We start from the raw sequence: 21,494 nt of genomic DNA, 5'->3' as shown, positions 1-21,494 counted from the left end.
AAAAAATTAAAAATAACCTTAATAGAGTCCGGTCAATTCTAAAGTTTTGTACCATTTTGAGAGCTTATGATGTCCTATTTTCAAAATAATCACATTGCCCCTTTCCCTAGAAAATATGACCCTCCATGTAATTATATTAGGAACAGGACCAGAGGTTTTTTATTTATTTTTCTCTATTTACCTTTGAAAAGTTCTGGCCTTTTAAGGGAAAGAAATTGTTTTTTGGTCTACTTTCGTACAGTCCTATTCTGAAGCCCAGGAAAGGGAAGTATAGACCAATGATAAAGCATGACACCAATGACGATGACTTCAGTTTGTCAATGAGCGACAATGTACTTTCCTACACACGCTCTCACCTTATCTTTATACCAGCTCTTTGAGACAATGAAAAAACTGCTATTATTCCCATGTTACAGGTTTAGGAAACTGAGGCACAGACAGTAGAAGTGGCTTGCTTATTATCACACAGCTAGTGAGCTTAGAACAGGGGGCAGAATGAAGGGGATTCTGATTCTCTCAGCCCACTTGCTCTTTCTGTGACATCATGTTTATAAAGATGCTTTTTCAGAGTCGGCCCTTTGTCAGTTCCCAGGGCCATGCACATCGCACAGGAGCCTGACCAGACATGGCTATCCCTGGTGTGGCTCCAGTCACCCTCAGGCTGCCACCCCCATCTACCCAGGTTGTGTTTGGGTGAAGCATCATTGAAAGAGCTCCATCCACCTTCAGAAGGAGCTTTCACTTGGACACAGACCAACCTACTGCCTCAGGCTCTTTGTTCTAAAAATAGCACAAACAGGCAGAGTAGTTGGAGACCTGAGTTGTTAGCAGGGGAAATCAGGAAGCTGGGTCTAAGAAGTTCATGTTTCTTACCCACCCCCACCACTCCTAATACTCAAACATGTCCTCTTGTGTTATTCCAGCCCATGAAACAAACCTGTGAGTACTGCTCTGTGCAGAATATCCCCTTCCCCAAATACGAAGTGCAAGAGGGGGACGAAAATCTCAAGGAGTGCTACCTGATAGAGAACTCCCAAGAACCTGATGCTCCCATTGTGATTTTCTTCCCACTCATCAATGACACCTTCCAGAAGTACAAGGCCCCAGGTAAGCCACCTCTGAGCTTGGCTCCCACCACCTGCTAGCCTTGGGCCAGGAGCTCCTATCTTTAGACTTGTGCAGTCTTTTGACTTTACTAACAGGAAAGCCTGGCTTAGCTCTAATCTGAGTCAACTGTGGCTTTAGGAAGAAAGAAAGGCCCCCCCACCCCTCCATGAGCCAGCAGTGCCGTCTTCTACTCTTTCAGTCATTCAGCATTTATTGACATCCAACTGTGTGCCTGGCACTGTGTCATGCCTGGGCGGCCCTAAGATGTGCAAGTCACATCCCTGCCCCTGAGGAGCTTGGAGGTGTGCGTGTGCGTGTGCGTGTGCGTGTGTGTGCATGTGTGTGCACGTTTTCATGCAGGTGTGTGCGCCCGTGTGGGCTGAGACAGGCCATAGGGAGAGATGCAGAAACAAGTCATTACAACCTTCCATGTATAGCAAGTGCTTCTGCCACCTCCAGGTGTGGAGAGGAGCCCCGAGGAGCTGGAGCAGGGCCACGTTGACATTTATGGCCCCAAAACTCCATATGCTACCAAGGAGCTGACATACACAGAGGCCGCCTTTGACAAGCTGGTGAAGCTCTCTGAGTACAACATCCTGAATAACAAAGACAAGCTCTTTCAGGCCTTGAGACTGGCGGTGGAGAAGAAGAAACGCCTGAAGAGCCAGTGTCCCTCCTAAGTCCTAGGGAGCCTCACCGATCCTGTGTCTGCTCCCATGGTCAGAGGCACGGAGCCCATCAGGGCTGACTGGCCCACACACCGGCTCTGCTCTCTGGTGAGGGGTGCAGGCAGGCTGTCCCTGGCTTTCTATCAAAGAAATAAACATTTTTAAAAGTTGAGAGAGAGAGAAAAGGAGACAAAGGAAGATAACACAGACATGTGTTGGGATTTTATACCCAAGGCATTTTTTTAAACCTTTCCCTGCAGGGAAAAGGGCCCAATAGCCACAGGCTCCCACACATGTCCAAAGTGGCCTGAAGAAGAGGCTAGTTCCTAAGAAACTCGGCCTGCACAGTGGAGCTCAAAGCCCTCTCGACTCTACTGCTCTCTGCCTCCTGGCACGGAGGGCCTCCAGGAGTGCACAAGAGGACCTGAGGAACACTCTGTGTTCTCTGGAAAAACAACTTTTTAAATTTAAGGCAATTATGTTCTTGTGATTTTTATAGGCTATGATATTTTGTGGTTTTCATTTTTATGAATCAGGGTATTAATAGATGGCGTGATGCTAGAAGATCTAGACAGAGTGCTAGATATCCTGGTCTCTTCAACAACAAAGCCAAACAGGTGACTGATGGGTTTCAGCAGCCCCCCCTGCAGCCAATCAGAGCCCCAGGACTGGTGATTCCTGAGATCCCAACCACGCAGCCCCATCTGGGCCCCCAGCTCCAATGAAATGCCAGGCAAAGCCCCAGTCTACAGCTCAGGTTCACGGAACAAGGATCTGGGATGCAGCTGAGGGACGTTTGAGTAGGTAAATGGATTCAGGCATCAGGCTGGCACTCGCTGACCAACCTGCTCCAGGAGCACCGCTGAATTCTCTTATCACCTTCCTCTCTGGTTTCCAGATGGGATTATTTATTTCTAAATGGGATTCCTCTTATTTATCATGTAAACACAATGGCCAGCACGTCCCACCTCTTGGAGAGTCACCCCCAAAAGAATGAAATTAGGAAGGATCAACCTTTAAAAGACTCGGTTAGCCCTGAGGAAGAAGCCCATCCTTGTAGATGGTTTGCAGATAAATCACTGGGGAAAGGCCCAGGACACAGAAGCCCAGTCAAAGTATCCAGGTCTCCCATCAGGCTGGGAACTTGACTAAAGAACTGTATAACCTGAGCCATTGAGATGTCCAGGCCAATGGAAGGTGTGCCCAGAAAGGCACGTGGTCCCAGCAAACATGGAACATAGGGCCCTCTTTCTTGGCCTCTATGCTCCCATAGGCAGTCCTTTGGTTGTTAGGAGATGGGTGACGATAAGTAACGAAAGTTTAGAAAAAGCAACTTCCAAAATACATCCTTGGTGGGCCACTGGTTAGAAATGCAGAACCTCAGGCCCCACCCCAGCTCTGCTGAATCAGAGTCTGCATTTTAAGGAGATTCTCACCTCCTCTCTGCTGCCCTTCCCCCAGACCCTCATCCCCATAATGGCTACACATATTAAATTTGAGCGGCGTGGACTCGCGCCATACTCTCCTATAAGCTGGGAAAGCAGGAATTAATCAGCTCACCTGAACCACTGGTAAACAAGGCTTCCAAACCTGCAAAACCGGTCCCCACCCAGATAATGCCGACCTGGGACGCCACCCGTCTCCTCCACCAGAACAGCCAACAGCCTCCACTTTGACATCTTTTCTTTCCATCTGCAGCAAACGGGCTCTCCTTAAATTAGCAGAGTAGGTCAGGCCACAAGACCTGTGTGTTATAAGATGAAGGCAGCCCTGCCTTAGATTCATCAAAGTGTGAGGCTTATAAAACCATTGTATTATTTGAGCACAGAATAAAATGGCCATGTGAGTAAACGCCGTTGACTCACCTTCATTCATTATCTGGTGCCGCAAAACATGCCTAACTCCTGCCCTTGTCCCCGCCTGGGCTTCTCACACACCAAGGCCAGCCCGCGGCGTGAGAAGGCCGCCGTTTCTTCTGTTTTTAGGAAGCCATGTCGGCAACCAATGGGACACCGGCTCTTGCCGCCTGGTGCCCTTTGAGGTTCGGATGGTTTCAGGAAGCACTGCGAGCAGAAGGACAGGCAGCCGGCCCCAGCTGAGCACCTACGGAGCACAGCGGTCACTAAACAGCCTCTGCTTTCCAGGAACTTAGATTTGAATTGGGGCAGGGCAGGATGGGGCGGGGGGGGGGGACATGACAAGATTTTTATATGAATTTGAGAAATTAAATAGTGACTTCACTTCTGAAACAATGCCGGCAACGTCACAGAGCAGGAGAAGAGCCAGGACCGCACAAGGGGTAAGGACAAAGCGTCATCGACCCTGACAGAGGCAAGGGTACAGTGGTGGGGAGGCCAGGGAGGCTCCCTCCTCAGACCCTCTGCTCTCTGTCCATCATACACTTAAATAGAAAAAAATCAAATAAAAGTCCTCTCTCCCCCAGTGTCCGTCCCTGCTTGTCTCCCCTTTACCTTCCCATGAGAGTGGCCAGGATGCCATACTGCCACGCAGCTCAACCTGGCCCACGGCGGATGTTTTCTGTCCCTATTTCCCCACAAAAACACTTCTCCCCAAGGTCGCCAATGCCCTAATTACCAGATACACTGAGCCAAATGGCACCGGCCCTTTACAGGCCTTATCTTACTTGATTGTTCTCAATATTTGCCATCACAGACCACTCCTCCTTCCTGAAACCCTCCCTTCCCACGGCTTCCTTGCCAACAACCGTTCCATTCAGACCTGCCTGCAAATATTTATCACCCTCTCGCTACATGCCTACATGCCGGTCACTGTTGTAGGCCCTGGGACAATAAAAACGATTAACAATTGACCCCACACCTCAAGGAGCTTCCTTCTGGTCCCACGTAGGAGGGCTTCATAAAAACAACGCTTTGCAAAACAGAGGGAAAGGTCCATATTAGCTGCATACACACGGGGCACGCATTAAGGGTTGCCAGCCAGGCTCCCCCTAGGTGGAAAGGGCCAGATTTGCTGGACACCCATCCATCTTGGATTTCTTCCCACGTTTCAGCCCTTCCTCTGGTCTCACCTCCCCTGCTCTCCATTAACTGCTGGTATCCCCTGGGGTGCTCTCCTCAGCTCTCCTCTCTGTTCGCTCCATACTCTCCTTAGGCAAATGCGTCAACACCCAGGACTTCAATTACCACTTCCATCTTGAAAATTCTCAAACCTTTAGCTCTAGCCAAACCAGTTTCCTAAGTTCTTGATTCATGTATTCAAATTCCATACCAGTTAGCATTACTTTTTTTTAAATTATTTATTTTGAGAAAAAGTGTGTGTATGAGCAGGGGAGGGGCAGAGAGAGAGAGAGAGAGAATCCCATGTGGGTTCCACGCTGTCATCACAGAGCCTGACACAGGGCCCCATCTCAGGAACTGTGAGATCGTGACCTGAGCTAAAATCAAGGGTCAGGGGCGCCTGGGTGGCTCAGTCGGTTAAGCGGCCGACTTCGGCTCAGGTCATGATCTCGCGGTCCGTGAGTTCGAGCCCCGCGTTGGGCTCTGTGCTGACAGCTCAGAGCCTGGAGCCTGTTTCAGATTCTGTGTCTCCCTCTCGCTGACCCTCCCCTGTTCATGCTCTGTCTCTCCCTGTCTCAAAAATAAATAAAACGTTAAAAAAAATTAAAAAAATAAAAAATAAAAAAAAATAAAATCAAGGGTCAGATGCTTAACCCACTGAACCACCCAGGTGCCCCTACTTTTTATTATATAATCAAAAGATCAAAAGTTAGAGTGACTTAAAGAAGATAGAAGAAATTTATTCCTCTCTTTCTTATTGGAGACCCAGGCTCCTTTCAGCTCTTCTGCCATCCTCAAGCTTGCCTTCTGGTCCAATATGGCTGCTGGAGCTCCAGCCATCCACAATGAACACACCAAACTAGCCCTGGTCTGCCTAGCTCTGAATTTCTTTCCTGTGACAGAAAGTTAAACTTTTATCTTAACAAGATAATGAGAATTACCAGTTGTTCCAATTATCTGTTGCTTAGCAAACAAACAAAAACAAAGCAAACAAAAACCCATAATATCATGGCCTAAAATAACCACCATTTTATGACACCCACAGATTCTGTGGGTCAGGAATTCAGAAAGGGCACAGCAAGGACAACGCTTATACATGTGTGGGGCCTCAGCACAAATGACTTGGACTGCCTGGGGAGGACTCAGATGGCTGAAATCTGGAATAGCTGGAGCTGAAGGATCCGCCTCTGAGACAGTACCTTCATTCACAGGTCTGGTGCCTGAGGGGGGAGGGTGGAGAGGGATGAAGGACAGTTTCCATTTGATTGTAGTGCACCTTCATGTGACCTCCCTAGTATGGTGGTTTCAAGATAATCAGCCTTCTTAAATGGCAGCTCAGGGCTCCAAGAGTGATGTCACACGGTGGCAGGTGCATGGCATATTATGACCTGGTGTCAGAAGTCCCATACCCTCACTTTCACAGTAACTCTATTGGCAGAAGCTTTCACAAGCCAGCCTAGATTTAAGGGGAGGGGACAAAGATCCATCCCATCTCTTGATAGGAGGCATGTCAAAAAATATATGTGGCTATATTTGAAATCCCAGCCTGCAATAATTGAATCCTTAATGTTGACTTTCCCTCTCTTTCACTAAATGAATGTCACATTTTGGGTTCTATTACTGCAGACTCCATTTCCAGTAACAAATTCAATGTTAATTAGGAACTACTTTCATCTCTGATTAGGAGAGACCTGACAAATAGTGGCTTAAACACATGTCTGTAAAAGAAGCCCAAGGGAGGCAGTCCACGGCTGGCACGGTGCTTCCATGATTCATCCCAGATTCTGCTCCTTCTAGCTCTGACTTACCATCCCGTACATAGTCCTTGGTCTCATGGTCCAAGATGAGCTCTGCAGCTCCAGCCATCATAACTATATCCCAGGCTACAAGAGAGAAGGGGAGAGCAAGATTGAACACTTTTCTTTCTAAAGGAGACCTCTTGCGAGTCCCACCCATCCTTCAGGTAACATAGCAGCCCCCAGAACTTGGTCTTATGATCATACCGAATTGCAGAGAGACTGGAAAATTTTGTTCTTACCTGGGCAGCAATGGGTCCCGCTGAAAATGAGAGTTCTGTTTCTGAACAGAAGGACAATTTAGAGGCAGCTGGCAGTCTTACTGCAAGTACCTACAGGACATCTCTACCTGCATGTCCTATAAGCTATATCTCCAAGTGGCAGCAGTGACCTGGCTAAGTGGCCACAGAGAAAGGAGAGATGTGTCTGGGAATGAAGAGGAATCTTCCCAGGCCACAGTACCTCCTCTAATCTCTCCAGCATGTGTCTCTCAGGCCTTGAACCACTCTGGAATTTAAAGTATCAGAATAAGACACTGGACTTGGTAGGCATTTAGAGCCAATCACTGAACACAATCTAGAGCAAACCTCGTGAACATCAAATTACCAAAAACAAGACGAAGGGGAAAAAAAAAAGCTTCCACAAGAATTACAATTAAAATTTCAATATAATGGGGCCCCTGGGTGGCTCAGTCGGTTAAGTGTACGACTTTGGCTTAGCTCATGATCTCACAGTTTGTGGGTTCAAGTCCCACATAGGCTCACTGCTGTCAGCACAGAGCCTGCTTCATTACCTCTGTCCCCCCTTCTCTCTGTGCCCCTCCCCTGCTCATGCTATCTCTCTCTCTCAAAAATAAACCTTAGGGGCACCTGGGTGGCTCAGTCGGTTAAGCGTCTGACTTCAGCTCAGGTCATGATCTCGCGGTCCGCGAGTTCGAGCCCCGCGTCGGGCTCTGGGCTGATGGCACAGAGCCTGGAGCCTGCTTCCGATTCTGTGTCTCCCTCTCTCTCTGCCCCTCCCCCGTTCATGCTCTGTCTCTCTCTGTCTCAAAAATAAATAAACGTTAAAAAAAATTAAAAAAAAAATAAAAATAAACCTTAAAATTTTTTAAATAAAAATAAAGAAATAAAGTTTCCATATATCAAAGAGAGTTGTTGAGTCTTATCAAAATATTTATTTTAAGAATTATTTAATTTTTTAATGTGTATTTTTGAGACAGAGAGAGAGAGAGAGAGAGAGACAGTATGAGCAGGAGAGGGGCAGAGGGAGAGAGAGGGAGACACAGAATCATGACCTGAGCCAAAGTCAGATGCTTATCCAACTGAGCCGCCCAGGCACCCAAGAATTATTTAATACAACAAAAACCCAGGTAACTAATGTCACTCCCTGTAAAACTACCTGAAATAAGATTTAACCTGAAAAAAACCACAATTGGATTCATTTGAAAAGTTGACTGAAATTGGGATTGTTTTAGTCTGAAGAAAGAAAACCAGGGGCACATGGGTGGCTCAGTCAGTTAAGCATCCGACTCTTGGTTTCAGCTCTGGTCATATCACAGCCCTTGAGATCAAGCCTGGTAGTAGGATTGTCTCTCTCCCTCTCTCTCTGCCCCTCCTCTACCTTCATATCTGCTCTCTCTCTCTCAAAATAAACAAACTTAAAAATATATAAAGGGGCGCCTGGGTGGCTCAGTCGGTTGGGCATCCGACTTCGGCTCAGGTCATGATCTCAGGTCATGATCTCATTGGGCTCAGTGCTGACAGCTCAGAGCCTGGAGCCTGCTTTGGATTCTGTGTCTCCCCCTCTCTCTGCCCCTCCCCTGCTCATGCTCTGTCTCTCTCTATCTTTCAATAATGAATAAATGTTAAAAAAAATTAAAATATCTATATATTATATATATATAATAACTAGAAAGAGAATCACAACTTGCAAATGGACGCAAAATGACTATTCTGGGAAGCACCAGTCTCTCTCCCACACCACTGAGGACAGATCAAGAACACAAAAACCAGGGCTGCAGCTTTATGAAGGCAGAGAAGGAAGAAGAGTAAGACATTATGATGTGTCCTCTGGGCCAGGCTCTTTCAGAACTTTTATTGTTTTTAAAGATTAAAGGCAATAATTTTTTCTTCCTTCAAATTTATTGCTGATTATAAAACTAGAACATGAGGGATGCCTGGGTGGCTCAGTCAGTTAAGTGTCTGACTCTTGACCTCGGCTCAGATCACGATCTCATGGTGATCCGGGCTCTGCGCTGACAGCATGGAGCCTGCTTGGGATTCTGTCTCCCCTTTTTCTCTGCCCCCCCCCCTTTCTCTCCCTTAAAAATAAATAAATAAACATTTAAAAATAAATAAAACAAGAACATGATTCTTGTGTAAAATCTGAAAATAAAAATGCTGAAGTGTATCAAGAAGAAAACTCAGATCATTTATCATTCCAAAACCCAGAGATCATTATTATTTTGGGGTTTATCCTTCCCAAATTTTCCTTAGATGCCTTAATTTTTTTATAATAGTACAAAATGCTATACATTCATTTTTTTAATTGTTGGTAAAATATACATAATGTAAAATTTGCCACCTTAACCATTTTTAAGTGCACAGTCCAGTAGTGTTAACTATGACCACATTGTTGTGACCACCTGAATTTTTTCATTTTGCAACACTGCAGCTCTATACCAAGGAACAAGTCCCCATTTCTTCCTCCCTCCAGCCCCTGGTAACCACCATTCTACTTTGTTTCTGTGAATTTGCCTATTTTAGATACATCAGATAAGTGGAATCATATACTATTGGTCTTTTTGTAACTAGCTTATTTCACCTAGGATCATGTCCTCAAAGTTCATCTAGATTGTGGCATATGACAGGATTTCCTTCCTTTTGGGGACTAAATAATATTTCATTATATATATGGCACATTTTGTTTATCCATTCATCCATCAATGGAAACAGGTTGCTTCCACCTCCTGGCTATTGTGAATACTGCCTCTATGAACATGGATGTGCAAGTATCTCTTGGAGATCCTACTTTTAAATTGTTTGGATATATACGGATATATACCTAGAAGTAGGATTACTGGATCATATAGTTCTATTTTTAATTTTTCAAGGGATCGCCATATTGTTTTCCATAGTAATTGAATGTATTCACTTCTGTAATCTGCCTTGTTTACACTTAAAAATATATTCTGAGTATTTTCCCAGGTTATTAATATTCTTTTTATTTGACACAGCTTTCAGAGACTGCATAGGAACCCATTACCTATCTAATTAATCCTCCATGGGGGAACATCTAATTATAGCTTTTCACTCTTACAAGTGTTATGCTGATAAGCATTCTTTATTTTATTTTTTTTTATTTTTTTTAACGTTTATTTATTTTTGAGACAGACAGAGACAGAGCATGAGCAGGGGAGGGTCAGAGAGAGAGGGAGACACAGAATCTGAAACGGGCTCCAGGCTCTGAGCTGTCAGCACAGAGCCGGACGCAGGGCTCGAACTCACGGACCGTGAGATCATGACCTGAGACGAAGTCGGCCGCTTAACCGACTGAGCCACCCAGGCGCCCCTGATAAGCATTCTTTAGATAAAGCTTTACATTGATTATTGCCTGAGGATAAAATTCCTGAGTCTAGAAGTATGAGTATTTCTAACAACTAATAAAGGTATAATTGATACACAATAAATCATACATATTTAAAGAACACAATTTGATTAATGTGGCCAGGTGTATACAACTGTCAATCATCACCACAATCAAGGTAATGAACAAATCCTTCACCCTCAAAACTTTTCTTATGCCCTTTGTAATTCTTCCCTATGTTCCTCTGCTCCTGGGTCATGTGGTAGGTATACGCTTTACTTTTTAAGAAATCGCCAAACTGGGGTGCCTAGGTGGCACCCCACCTAAGTCAGTTAAGCATCCGACTTTGGCTCAGGTCATGATCTCACAGCTTGTGAGTTTGAGCCCTGCGTGGGGCTCTGCGCTGACAGCTCAGAGCCTGGAGCCTGCTCCAGATTCTGTGTCTCCCTCTCTCTCTGCCCCTCCCAGCTTGTGCATGCATGTGTGCTCGCTCTCTCTCTCTCTCTCTCTCTCTCTCAAAAATAAATAAACTTAAAAACAACTTTTTAAAATTGTCAAACTGTTTTCCAAAGGAATTGTATAATTTTACACTTCGTTATCAGCGTGTGACGATTCTAGTTGCTCCACGTTGTCACCAACAATTGATACGATCAATCTTCTAATTTGGGCATTCTAATAGGTAGGTAGTAGTATCTTGTTGTAGTTTTAATTTGCATTTTCCTAATGACTAGTGATGTTTAACATCTTTTTATGTGCTTATTTGCCCATACATCTTCTTTGGTGAAGTACCTGTTCAAATATTTTTTCCATTAAATTGGATTGTTTTCTTACTGTTGAATTAAGAAGGTCTTTTTATATTCTAGATACAAGCCCTTTACTATATATGTGACTTGAAAATATATTTTCCTACTCTTTGCCTTGCCTTTTTATTCTGGTAACAGTATCCTTCAAAGGTCAGAAGTATTTAATTTTGATGAAGTCCAGTTTATTAATTTTTTTCTTTTATGGATCATGCTTTTGGTATCACCAAAGAAACCTTTCCCTGCATAATGTCATAAAGATTTTCTACTATGTTTTCTTCTAGAAGTTTCATAATTTTAAGTTTTACCTTTATGTCTATAGTCATTTGGGGTTAATTTTTATATATAGTGCAAGGCATGGATCAAAGTTTATAGTTTTGCATGGGATATCCAGTTGTTCTAGCATTATGGATTACAAGACTTTCCTTTATCCATTGAATTGCTTTTGCGCTTTGTCAAAAATCAAATGACTATATATGTGTGGGTCTATTTATGAACTCTATTTGTTATCATTTTACCAATACCACCTGTCTTAATTTACATAGCTTTATAAGTCTTGAAATTAAGTAGCGTAAGTCCTCCAACTTTGTTAATTTTTTCAAAGTTATTTTGGCTACTTTAGGTCTTTTGCATTTACATATAAATTTTAGAATCAGCCTGTCGGTTCTTACAAAAATAAAAGCCTACTGGGATTGCACTACATCTATATATTAGTTTGGAGAAAATTGACATTTTAACAATATTGAATCTTCTGATCCATAGGCATGATATATGGTATATATCTCTATTTATTTAGGCCTTTTTTATTTCTCTCAGAAATGCTTTGTGGTTCTTAGTGTATACACCTTGTACAGTTTTTATCTGATTTATCTCTAAGTATTTCATATTTTTGAATCTATTACAAATGACATTGATTTTTTTATTTCACTGTCCAATTCACTCCCAGTATACAAAAACATAGCTGATTTTTGTATATGTATCTTCTATCCAGTACCCTTCCTAAACCCACTTATTAGTCCTAGTAGCTTTTTTTTTTTTTTGTAGGTTCCATAGAATTCTCTACATAAATAGTCATATCTTCTGCAAATAAAGACAATTTTACCTCTTCTTATTTAACCTGGAATACGCTTTGCTTTTCTGGATACTGGTTAGAACCTCTAGTATAACATTAAATCAGAGTAATAAGAGTAGACATCTTTACTTTGTTCCTAATCTTAGAAAACATTCAGTTATTTCACCATTAAGTATGATGTTGCAGAAGACTTGAATGTGCATTTTCAAGATTTTTGATAAGTATGGACTCCAGAAAAGTGCCAGTTTGCATCATATCCAGCAATGTCTGAGATGGTACCTTTTTCTACACTCTTGGCAACATTAGGCATTGTCTTAAAAAAAAATAAAAGTCTGGGGCGCCTGGGTGGCGCAGTCGGTTAAGCGTCCGACTTCAGCCAGGTCACGATCTTGCGGTCCGTGAGTTCGAGCCCCGCGTCAGGCTCTGGGCTGATGGCTCAGAGCCTGGAGCCTGTTTCCGATTCTGTGTCTCCCTCTCTCTCTGCCCCTCCCCCGTTCATGCTCTGTCTCTCTCTGTCTCAAAAATAAATAAACATTAAAAAAAAAAAATTCAAAAAAAAAAATTCAAAAAAAAAAAAAATAAAAGTCTGCCATTCTTTTTCTTTTTTAAGTTTATTTATTTTGAGAGAGAGAGAGAGAGTGCAAGCAGGGGAGGGGCAGAGAGACAGAATCCCAAGCAGATTCTGTGCTGTCAGTGTGGAGCCTGACTCAGGGCTCGATCTCACGAATCATGAGACCATGACCTGAGCCAAAATCAAGAGTCTGACACTTAACCAACCGAACCACCCAGGTGCCCCAAAAGTCTACCATTCTTAATGTTACCTATTTATTTTTAATTTATGTTTCTTTGATCATTAATGGAGGTTAGGATTATTTAATGTTTGTTTTGTTAGTTGTCAATGTCCTCTGCTCATTTTATAATGGAGTATTCATTTCTTTCTTAATAATTTTATGGTAGCTTTTTAAAGGTCTAATATCCTTCATTAAATATATTTCTTATATATGTCTGGCAATATTTTTCCCAATTTGTCTTTTGCCTTTTACCTTTGTTTATGAATTTATTTTTTATATATACTATTTTTAATAGAAGTTTTTAGAGCAGTCTTAGAATCATAGCAAAATTGACCATAAAGTACAGAGAGTTTCCATGCACCTCCTGCCTCCTCAGTACATAGCCTCCCACTACTAATATCCCACACCACAGTTCATTATAATCAATGAACCTAGTCTACACTGACACATCATTATCGCCCAAAATCCATAGTTTACTTTAGGGTTCACTTTTGGTGTTATATGTTCAGTGGGTTTGGACAAATGTATAATGACATGTGTCCACCTTTACATTATCGTACAGAATTATTTCACTACCCTATAAATCTTCTTGTTCTTCCTATTCACCCTTCCCTCTTTCTGAACCCCTGGCAATCACAGATCTTTTTACTGTCCTCATATTTTTGCCTTTTCCAGAATGTCACATTGTTACATGTAGCCTTTTCAGATTGTCTTCTTTTGCTTAGTAATGTGGATTTAAGGTTTCTCCATGTCTTTCCATGGCTTGATAGAGTGTTTCTTTTTAGCACTGAATAATATTCCATCATCTGGTTGTACCATAGTGAAGTATACCTAGTACAGGATATTTTGGTTGCTTCTAAGTTTTAGCAATTGTGAATAAAGGGTTATAAACATCCATGTGCAATTTTTGTGCAGACATGTTTTCAACTTATTTGGATAAATACAAAGGGGTGCAATTTCTGGATCATATGGTAAAGAGTACGTTTATATGGGTTTGTTTGTTTGTTTTTTTAATACACTAAAGCTTTTACTTTTTTGTTGACAAACCTGTCAACCTTTATTTTCATAATTTCTGTATTTGGTTTTGATCAGAAAAGCTTTCCCTTTCAAAATTTTATAAATCTTCACAAATACCTTCTTCTAGTAGTTCAATGGTTTTCCTTTATTTTCACATTTCAATCTTTGTTTTATTTTGACATGAGACAATATCTAAGTTCATTTTCCTTTGGCTTTCTTTTCACTTCCCTAGTTACATACAGCTTCCTCTAAATATTTAACCCACACAGCAACTCCAAAGGAGTTCCCACTTTTACAAACAAGGAAACTGAGGCAGAGAGGTAGCTCGTTGCATTTAAAGCCACATAGCCATTAATATATGTAATCAGGATTCAGACCCAGGTCTTTTGATGCCAAGTCCTGTTCTCTCTTCACCACAGCCCTCGCATTCAAAGTATAGCCCATGGACAAGCAGCATTGGAAGCACCTGGGAGCTTATTAGAAATGCAGTCTGGTGTCTCAACCCATGCCCCACACCCCGGAATCAGCATCTGCATTTCTATCAAGTTAGAGAAGTACTATTGTGCATCATATTCCCCCAAATTTAGGGTACGTCAGAATCACCTGGGAGCACTTGTTGAGCTCCATCCCTCCTCAATATTTTAACTCAGTGGGTCTGGGGGTGATGACCTGAAATCTGCATTTTAACAAGTATCCCAGGTTATTCTTATATGCAGGTGGCTCCGTGGGTGACATTTGAGAAATGCTCTAAAACAACTGAGAAATATTCTCAAGCTGTTGCCTAGAACGCCAAAAGTGATGGCTGATTGCTTCTCCCAGTCTCAATGTTGATACGTCCTTTTAATCTGGAAACAGAGACAACTAAGAGGTAACAGTAACTCTTTTACATGTCAACATGTGGTAATTAGGTGGTAATAATGAGGATGATGATTAAATCTTTAATGTTACAGAAAATCAAATAAAGAAAACTAAGGGCAAGAGGCCTTCAATTCATCCAGAACTTAGTGGAGGCAGTGTGAAGTAGGAGAAACATCTACCCAAGCAGATTGGAGTCTTCTTCCCCTTAGTCAAATATTGTCAGTATGTCCTTGAGTCAAGATCTCTTCACTAACAAAATATGTAAATAATAACCTTCCAAAGAGTAGAAAGAACCTGTCTGTCAACTTTCCGAACTTTTGTCCCCAGTATCATAAGCCTGGGAAGAGTAAACTTCCTAGGAGACTCAGCAGCCTCCGGAGGCTCATTTTTGCCAGCTCAGATTTGCCCGGAAGCCGACGCCACCTGGCCAGAGGTGGGGCCCCGGCGACCTAAGGGGGCGCTTCCGAGACCAGTCTGAGCCCCGGGGCTGTGGAGACACCCTCTCCCCCGCCAGTCCGCCGACTGACTCCGTCATCAATAATTCATTAAGAACCTCCTCTCCATTGGCTGAGACGCGCTGGCAGCGGCCCAATGAGGAAGGACTTGAGAGAGCCTTCTGAATAGTAAACGAGCTGTCGTGACGCAGAGGCCAGCGATTGGCTGCGACTGCGCGAGGCGGGGCCAGCTCGGGCGGCGGCGAGAGGGGCCGGAGCAGCTCAGTGCCAGCCGGGGTGGGTCGAGCCCTGAGCGGGGACTGAGCGCGGGGTGTGAGAGGGTGGGCGAGGGGAACGAACCGGCGACGGGCGGACCGGCTGCATCAGGATGTTCAGCTGGATGGGGCGGCAGGCTGGCGGGCGCGAGCGCGCGGGCGGCGCGGACGCAGTGCAGACGGTGACTGGGGGCCTGCGCTCGCTCTACCTGCGCAAGGTGCTGCCGCTGGAGGAGGCGTACCGCTTCCACGAGTTCCACTCGCCAGCGCTGGAGGACGCCGACTTCGATAACAAGCCCATGATCCTGCTGGTGGGCCAGTACAGCACGGGCAAGACCACCTTCATCAGGTAACCCGCCCCGCCGGCTCCTCAATGCCGCCGGGACCCCTGCTCCCACCACCTAGGTGCTAGCGGTCCTCAGCACGTGTGCGCGTGTTGTTACCAGCGTCCCGCCGCCCTCGGACATCCTGCAGCGCCCACTTCCCCTGTGCGGAATCCCCTCGCTGCTGTTTCCCCCTCCAGCTCCGGCGTGACCTCAGGTTCCCGCCCCTAGCGCGGTGCCCAGGTGCCCGCAGCCTCGCCCCGGGGCGCGGCCGCCCCAGAAGGGGCTGGCTCTACCCCACGCTGGCAGGAAGGTCCCTGGAACCCCTTCACTGCGTACTCTGAGACTTCTTTCCTTGCTCTTGTTAAAGCACTCCTCTGGCTGGCTTTATCCTGTCACCGTGGCCTGGGGACCCGGGGAAGGGAGGGAGAAGAGCGAAGCTATAATAAGCATCTTCTTGATGAGCGAGTGAGGCCTAGGGCTAGAAATGGGGACAGAGGTGTGGGGTATCAGAATGGGCTCTTGAGTCATAGTTGGAGAATTAAGCCCCCAGCGCATGACGAATGAATGAATGGCAACAGTAGAGTGTATTTCCAGTGCCCCTTTCTTTTGAGGTCCTTGCTTGCCATCCCCCAACACATTGTTGGGGCCAGTGGGTAGAGAGGCCGCTTTTATTCAGCTCTTGCACAGCCTCGCCTTTATCCGACCAAAGGAAGTTAGCTGTGTGTAGAAGCCCCAGCTAGCGCCCAGTGGAACCAAGGGGGAGTGTCATATTACTATTCGTTAGTTTCCATTTCTTAGGTGGGTCATTCCTTCCTCCCTTGACAACTGAAAATATTTGTCATGCTCGCTCTGTCTCTAAAAGCAGTTACTGTGCATGCGCTAGGGTTCAAATCATATAGCTTCCTCCGAAGCGATTTTTGTTGGGAAATAATTTACATTGAAACAACTTGCCTTTTGAAGAGACTGTGTTACTTCTAAAGCAGAAGTAAGATACTTTTAAGACTTACTTTCTTTGGTTAGGAAACTTGTTTTCCTGGGTTAAACCCTGTGTCAGTTAAAACAAAGTGACTAATCATTTAAGGTTTGGGTCTAGGGTTTGGGAAACTGTAACAATCTCATCATTATTGATGTTCAATAGATGTTCAGAAAACTGCATCTATATTTGGATATATGCCATTTCTATTAAATAGCGGCCTCTTTTTCTCCACTCCAGTGACCTAAATAGTTCCTACAAATAGAGTACTTGTCACTACAGGAAATATGCTCAATCCAGACCTACAGATACACTATGAATGAAATGAGCAAAGCAAATATACTCTATGGAAATATCGTTCTAGATAGTAAAGTGAATGTAAAGGAAGACTGAGGGAAATAATTTTTAAGTTGATTTATTTGGTGCTTATTAATAAAGTGAAAATAATATTCAGTATATCACCCTAGACACTCAAACCATAGAATTGTTATAGTCACTGGTACCCTAAAAGATGACAAACAATACCTTTAAGGTCTTAGTAATATAACCAGTTTTTAAGTATATGGGAAAATGAAGTATTGTGACTGACAAGAGTGGGAGGTGGGCCTTTTGAAATATACAGGTCAAAGATAAGGAGCTAGCATTGTAATTACAATAATTGCAGACATTAGCAGTGACATATGCACAGCACCCTGGGCAGCTCCTCCTGTCTGTCTCTGCCATGAGGCTTTATTATGCTGTGTGTGATCAGGGAGCCCTGTTGGTGCTGTACCCACCTGGATGTGATGTGGCCATCTCTCTGCTCTCATAGCATCACTCTTCTTTTTCATCATTTGAAGGGAGCTTTGTGGAATAGCTAAGCATAGTTTTAAGAAGGATTTTGAGATTTGACTCCTGGCAACATCATCCAAATGGACCACTTCTCAGGCACTGGAGCCATGTGCAACCTCAGGGTGAAGGAGGAGTCACCTTACCAAGAAGTCACTTGCTTTTGAGACCTTCCTTTACCTAAGTGACTTTGTCCTTAGGCAGTGGGCATAAACTGGACCTGTGAGGTTAGAAGGAAATCAAGGTGGACAGGAAGCTTGGTGAGGCACCAGAGACCTGAGTTTGGTTTCATGGTGGAGCTAGGAGGAAGAGATTTAACTCCTGGGAGGAAATCCCCAAATGAAAGGGCAGCTCCTCTCTAGAGCCTTCCCTGGCACTGGGAAACAGAGGGGTTGGCCCAGGGTGCTGACCATCCTGGATCCTGCTTGCATCCATGGCTGTCTTTTCTCTGAAACTGCTCAGTGGCTGGATTGTTTGCTACTAGCCATTGAACACTAGAAGTTCATACTTGGCTGTGGGGTGAACTTATCCACATAGTAAAAGATTCTCATCCACTTGGCTTCCTGTATATCCCAAGAGGTCACTGGTAACACACAGCCTGCACTGATAGGAAGGAAACTTCTCTCATTCTAAAGCCATTCAGCAAGGCTTTTGGTTTGCATTACATACCTTTAATAAAACTGTGCTCTTCCTTCCTTTTGTCCCATGACTGGGAAGAAGTAAGAGCTCCTCTAAAATGTGGTAAGCCAGAACTTCGTCTGGAGTGAGGAAACTAAATGTGTGCCTTGTTCTAAGAAAAATTTCTTCTAGATGGGGTGGATGAAGAGCCTGAGTGCTAAAAACTACACTTATTTTTGGATGTGTATGGAGGGAGAGTTGGTAGACCCTCCTAACATGGGTCACAAAACTGGCCCAGAAGGAGACTTCAGATGTAATGGAGCTATTTGTCAATGTCTCCTTGGATAGAAGCAGAGCAGCTGATAAACCTATTGTCCTACTGACAATTTTATTTCTCAGAAGACAGAGAATGCTATGAGAGAAGCCATGGGTGCTCACTCTACCTCTAACCAGCAAGAAAGAGTTGGCCAAAAAAGGAGAAGAGACTGGCATGGGGGGAAGTGGCCATGTTGTCTTAGACTACATAACAGCCAAGGAAGGGTGGATATTGGGCTCAGTCAGACTTGCATCCAAAATCTGAAGAAAACAGATTTCACAGGTTCCCCTAGAAAATTCCTGGGCCCAGCTGCTGTGAAGGAAGACATTTCCACTGAGAAGATGTGAGGCTCACTGGAAATCAAGCCATGGTTGCATATTTTGGTTTCAAAGAGCTCCATTTTCTCTCTTCCTCCTATATCCTGTCCCTCCCAAAAAAATTTATTCTAATGAGGAAAAAAGAGGGAAGTCACTCAAGAAACTGTATATGCCTTAAAAGGGTAAAGCCCAAAGCAATTAGACAAGAGAAAGAAATAGAAGAAATGTAGATTGGAAAGAAGTAAAACCATCTCTTTCCACAGAGGATATGATCATATGTATAAAAAATCTTAAGGATTAAGGAAATCCTAAAAAAAAAAAAAAACCTTTTAAAATAAGGAAATTCAGCAAAGTGTTAGGATATAAGATCAATATACAGCATCAGTAATATTTCTATGAACTAGCAATGAACAATCTGAAATTAAGAAAATAATTCCCATTTATAATATCTAAAAGAATAAAATATTTAGAAATAAATTTAACAAAAGTAGTGTAAAACTTATGCACTGGAAACTACAAAACTTTGTTGAAAAAAATTAAAGAAAACCTAAAACAACAACAACAAAACACAGGAAAGACATCCAGGTTCATGGATTGGAAGACTTAATATTTTTAGAAGAGCAGTACTGCTCAAAGTGATCTATGACTCCGTGCATTCCCTACCAAAATCCCAACTGCCTTCTTTACAGAAATTGACAAGCTGATTCTAAGATTCATTTGGAAACATGAGAGATCCAGAATAGACAAGACAGTCTTGAAAGAGAACAAAATTGGAGTTCTCCTACTTTCTCATTTAAAAGCTTGCTGCAGAGAAAGACAGATACCATATGGTTTCACTCTTATGTGGATCCTGAGAAACTTAACAGGAACCCATGGGGGAGGGGAAGGAAAAAAAAAAAAAAGAGGTTAGAGGGGGACAGAGCCAAAGCATAAGAGACTGTTGAGAACTGAGAACAAACTAAGGGTTGGTGGGGGGTGGGAGGGAGGAGAGGGTGGGTGATGGGTATTGAGGAGGGCACCTTTTGGGATGAGCACTGGGTGTTGTATGGAAACCAATTTGACAATAAATTTCATATATAAATAAAAAATAAATAAATAAAAAAAATAGAAGCTTGCTACAAAGCTACAATAAACAAGACAGTATGATAGTAGCATATGGATAGACATAGAATGACCGAATAGAATCAAAAGTCCAGAAATAAACCCGTATGTCTGGTAAATTTGTTTTTCCAAGGGTTCCAAGACAATTCAATGGGAGAAAGAACATTCTTTTCAACAAATGATTGATGGTGGACAATTGGATATCACTTTGCAAAAGGCATAGAGAGTGATGGCTGATGGGAACAGGGTTTCTTCTTGGGGTGATGAAAATGTTCTGAAATTAGATAGTGGTACTAGGTGCACAACTTTGTGAAGATACTAAAAGCCACAGAATTGTACACTATGAAAGGGTAAGCTTTACGGTAGTATATAAAGCTTTTGCTCCATTAAAAGTAGCAAACAATTCAGTCTTCCAACAGTTCAGCATCCTGTGATTTCTTTAATTTCCATAATTCTGCAGTTAGTTCCAGTCAGGTAATTTCTGCATCTGTATACAATAATTTAAAATAAAAATGGTTGCCAGAAAGAAGGCAAGCCAAAAAAAGTGGGAATAAGCTAAAAGAACACATGAACTGGGACGCCTGGGTAGCTCTGTTGGTTAAGTGTCGACCCTTGGTTTTGGCTCAGGTCATAATCTCGTGGTTTGTGGCCCAAGCTGGTCTCTGTGCTGACAGCATGGAACCTGCTTTGGATTCTCTCTCCCTCCCTGCTCCTCACCCCACTCCTCTCACCAAGATAAAGAAATAAACTTAAAAAAAAAAAAAAAAGAACACACGAAGGAAAGGAACTGAGAAGTAGACATGAAGGAATTGAGAGTACAAATAGCTATCACACGATCCCCACAATATGTTCTTTCCCCTGTATATTCTTGTCAGTGTATAAACATGTTCATTCTTCCTAACACTCAAGTTAGTAAAATCAAAGTATAATATTTTCCTATAAAACGCTTGATAAAGTAATTGTGTTTTAAAACTTTAAATATCACTTAAATATAGTGTTCCTAGAGGGGAAAGAGGGCATGAGTTGCATATGCAAGTGTGAAAACAAAGTTTATGGACAGTTTGAAGCATTAAGAAGCTGGTGGCTGGGAAGGCAAAAATGTCTTGGGCAATAAAAGGCCTTTTTTGGTAGGATTAGAACAAGAAAAAGAATCAGGAAGTGATAGACCCACTTCTTGGGACTCTTGCTATAACTTTCACAGAAAGCAGAACTCGTCTTTTTTCTCCTTTTCTCTCAAAAACAAATGATCCAGAGACAGGAAAGGGAGCCCTGTGGTGTTTGAGGGGATTCAAGCCCAGGGGACGAGGAACCCTCCAGGGGCTGCACAGGCACGGCCCAGTAAATACCCAGGTCGGGGAACAGATGGCAGGACCATTTAGGAAGAACGTGTAGTTGTGCTCAAAGAACTGTATTTGGTACTTTTTAAGAAGTTATGAAGAATATGAGGAGTATCAGAAAACTTGAAGCAGGCAAATGGCCCCATTTTCAGAAAAAGGGGAGCATAGATTCTATTAAAGAACAAAGCTCTACTTCATCCCTTTGATAAGCTCTAGACTCAGTTATTAAAGCAAAGA

The 21,494-nt window shown here is 43.3% G+C and overlaps 2 protein-coding genes and 1 long non-coding RNA gene across 6 annotated transcripts in view; 2 read left to right on the top strand and 1 right to left on the bottom strand.

Annotated features, from left to right (window-relative positions):
* Positions 1-4,394, bottom strand: part of LOC147580186 (uncharacterized) — a 30,689-nt gene extending 26,295 nt beyond the window's left edge. The window contains exons 1-2 of the long non-coding RNA XR_015252600.1: positions 4,247-4,394; positions 3,641-3,878 (exon numbers count right to left, since the gene is read on the bottom strand). This is a non-coding gene — a long non-coding RNA (uncharacterized LOC147580186). The remainder of the gene's footprint in view (positions 1-3,640; positions 3,879-4,246) is intronic.
* Positions 1-7,244, top strand: part of PLA2G4E (phospholipase A2 group IVE) — a 60,738-nt gene extending 53,494 nt beyond the window's left edge. For 3 of the 4 annotated variants that reach the window (XM_025919809.2, XM_086710439.1, XM_086710442.1), the window contains 2 exons: positions 924-1,107; positions 1,567-3,626. In XM_025919809.2, coding sequence (XP_025775594.1) covers positions 924-1,107; positions 1,567-1,787 — 405 coding nt within the window. In that variant the 3' untranslated portion in view covers positions 1,788-3,626. Of the gene's footprint in view, positions 1-923; positions 1,108-1,566; positions 3,627-6,497 lie in introns of those variants that run through there. The other variant, XM_086710441.1, reaches the window with a different exon arrangement.
* An 8,188-nt stretch (positions 7,245-15,432) lies between these two features.
* EHD4 (EH domain containing 4) overlaps positions 15,433-21,494 on the top strand; it is an 87,548-nt gene continuing 81,486 nt past the window's right edge. The window contains exon 1 of the mRNA XM_025918954.2: positions 15,433-15,790. Coding sequence (XP_025774739.1) covers positions 15,555-15,790 — 236 coding nt within the window. The 5' untranslated portion in view covers positions 15,433-15,554. The remainder of the gene's footprint in view (positions 15,791-21,494) is intronic.

The sequence above is a fragment of the Puma concolor genome, chromosome B3 (genome assembly GCF_028749965.1).
Source record: "Puma concolor isolate L17-30 chromosome B3, mPumCon1.1.hap2, whole genome shotgun sequence".
Classification (NCBI taxonomy): Eukaryota; Metazoa; Chordata; class Mammalia; order Carnivora; family Felidae; genus Puma; species Puma concolor.
Note: the sequence above shows the minus strand (reverse complement) of the source record. Positions and strands in the feature narration are given on the sequence as shown.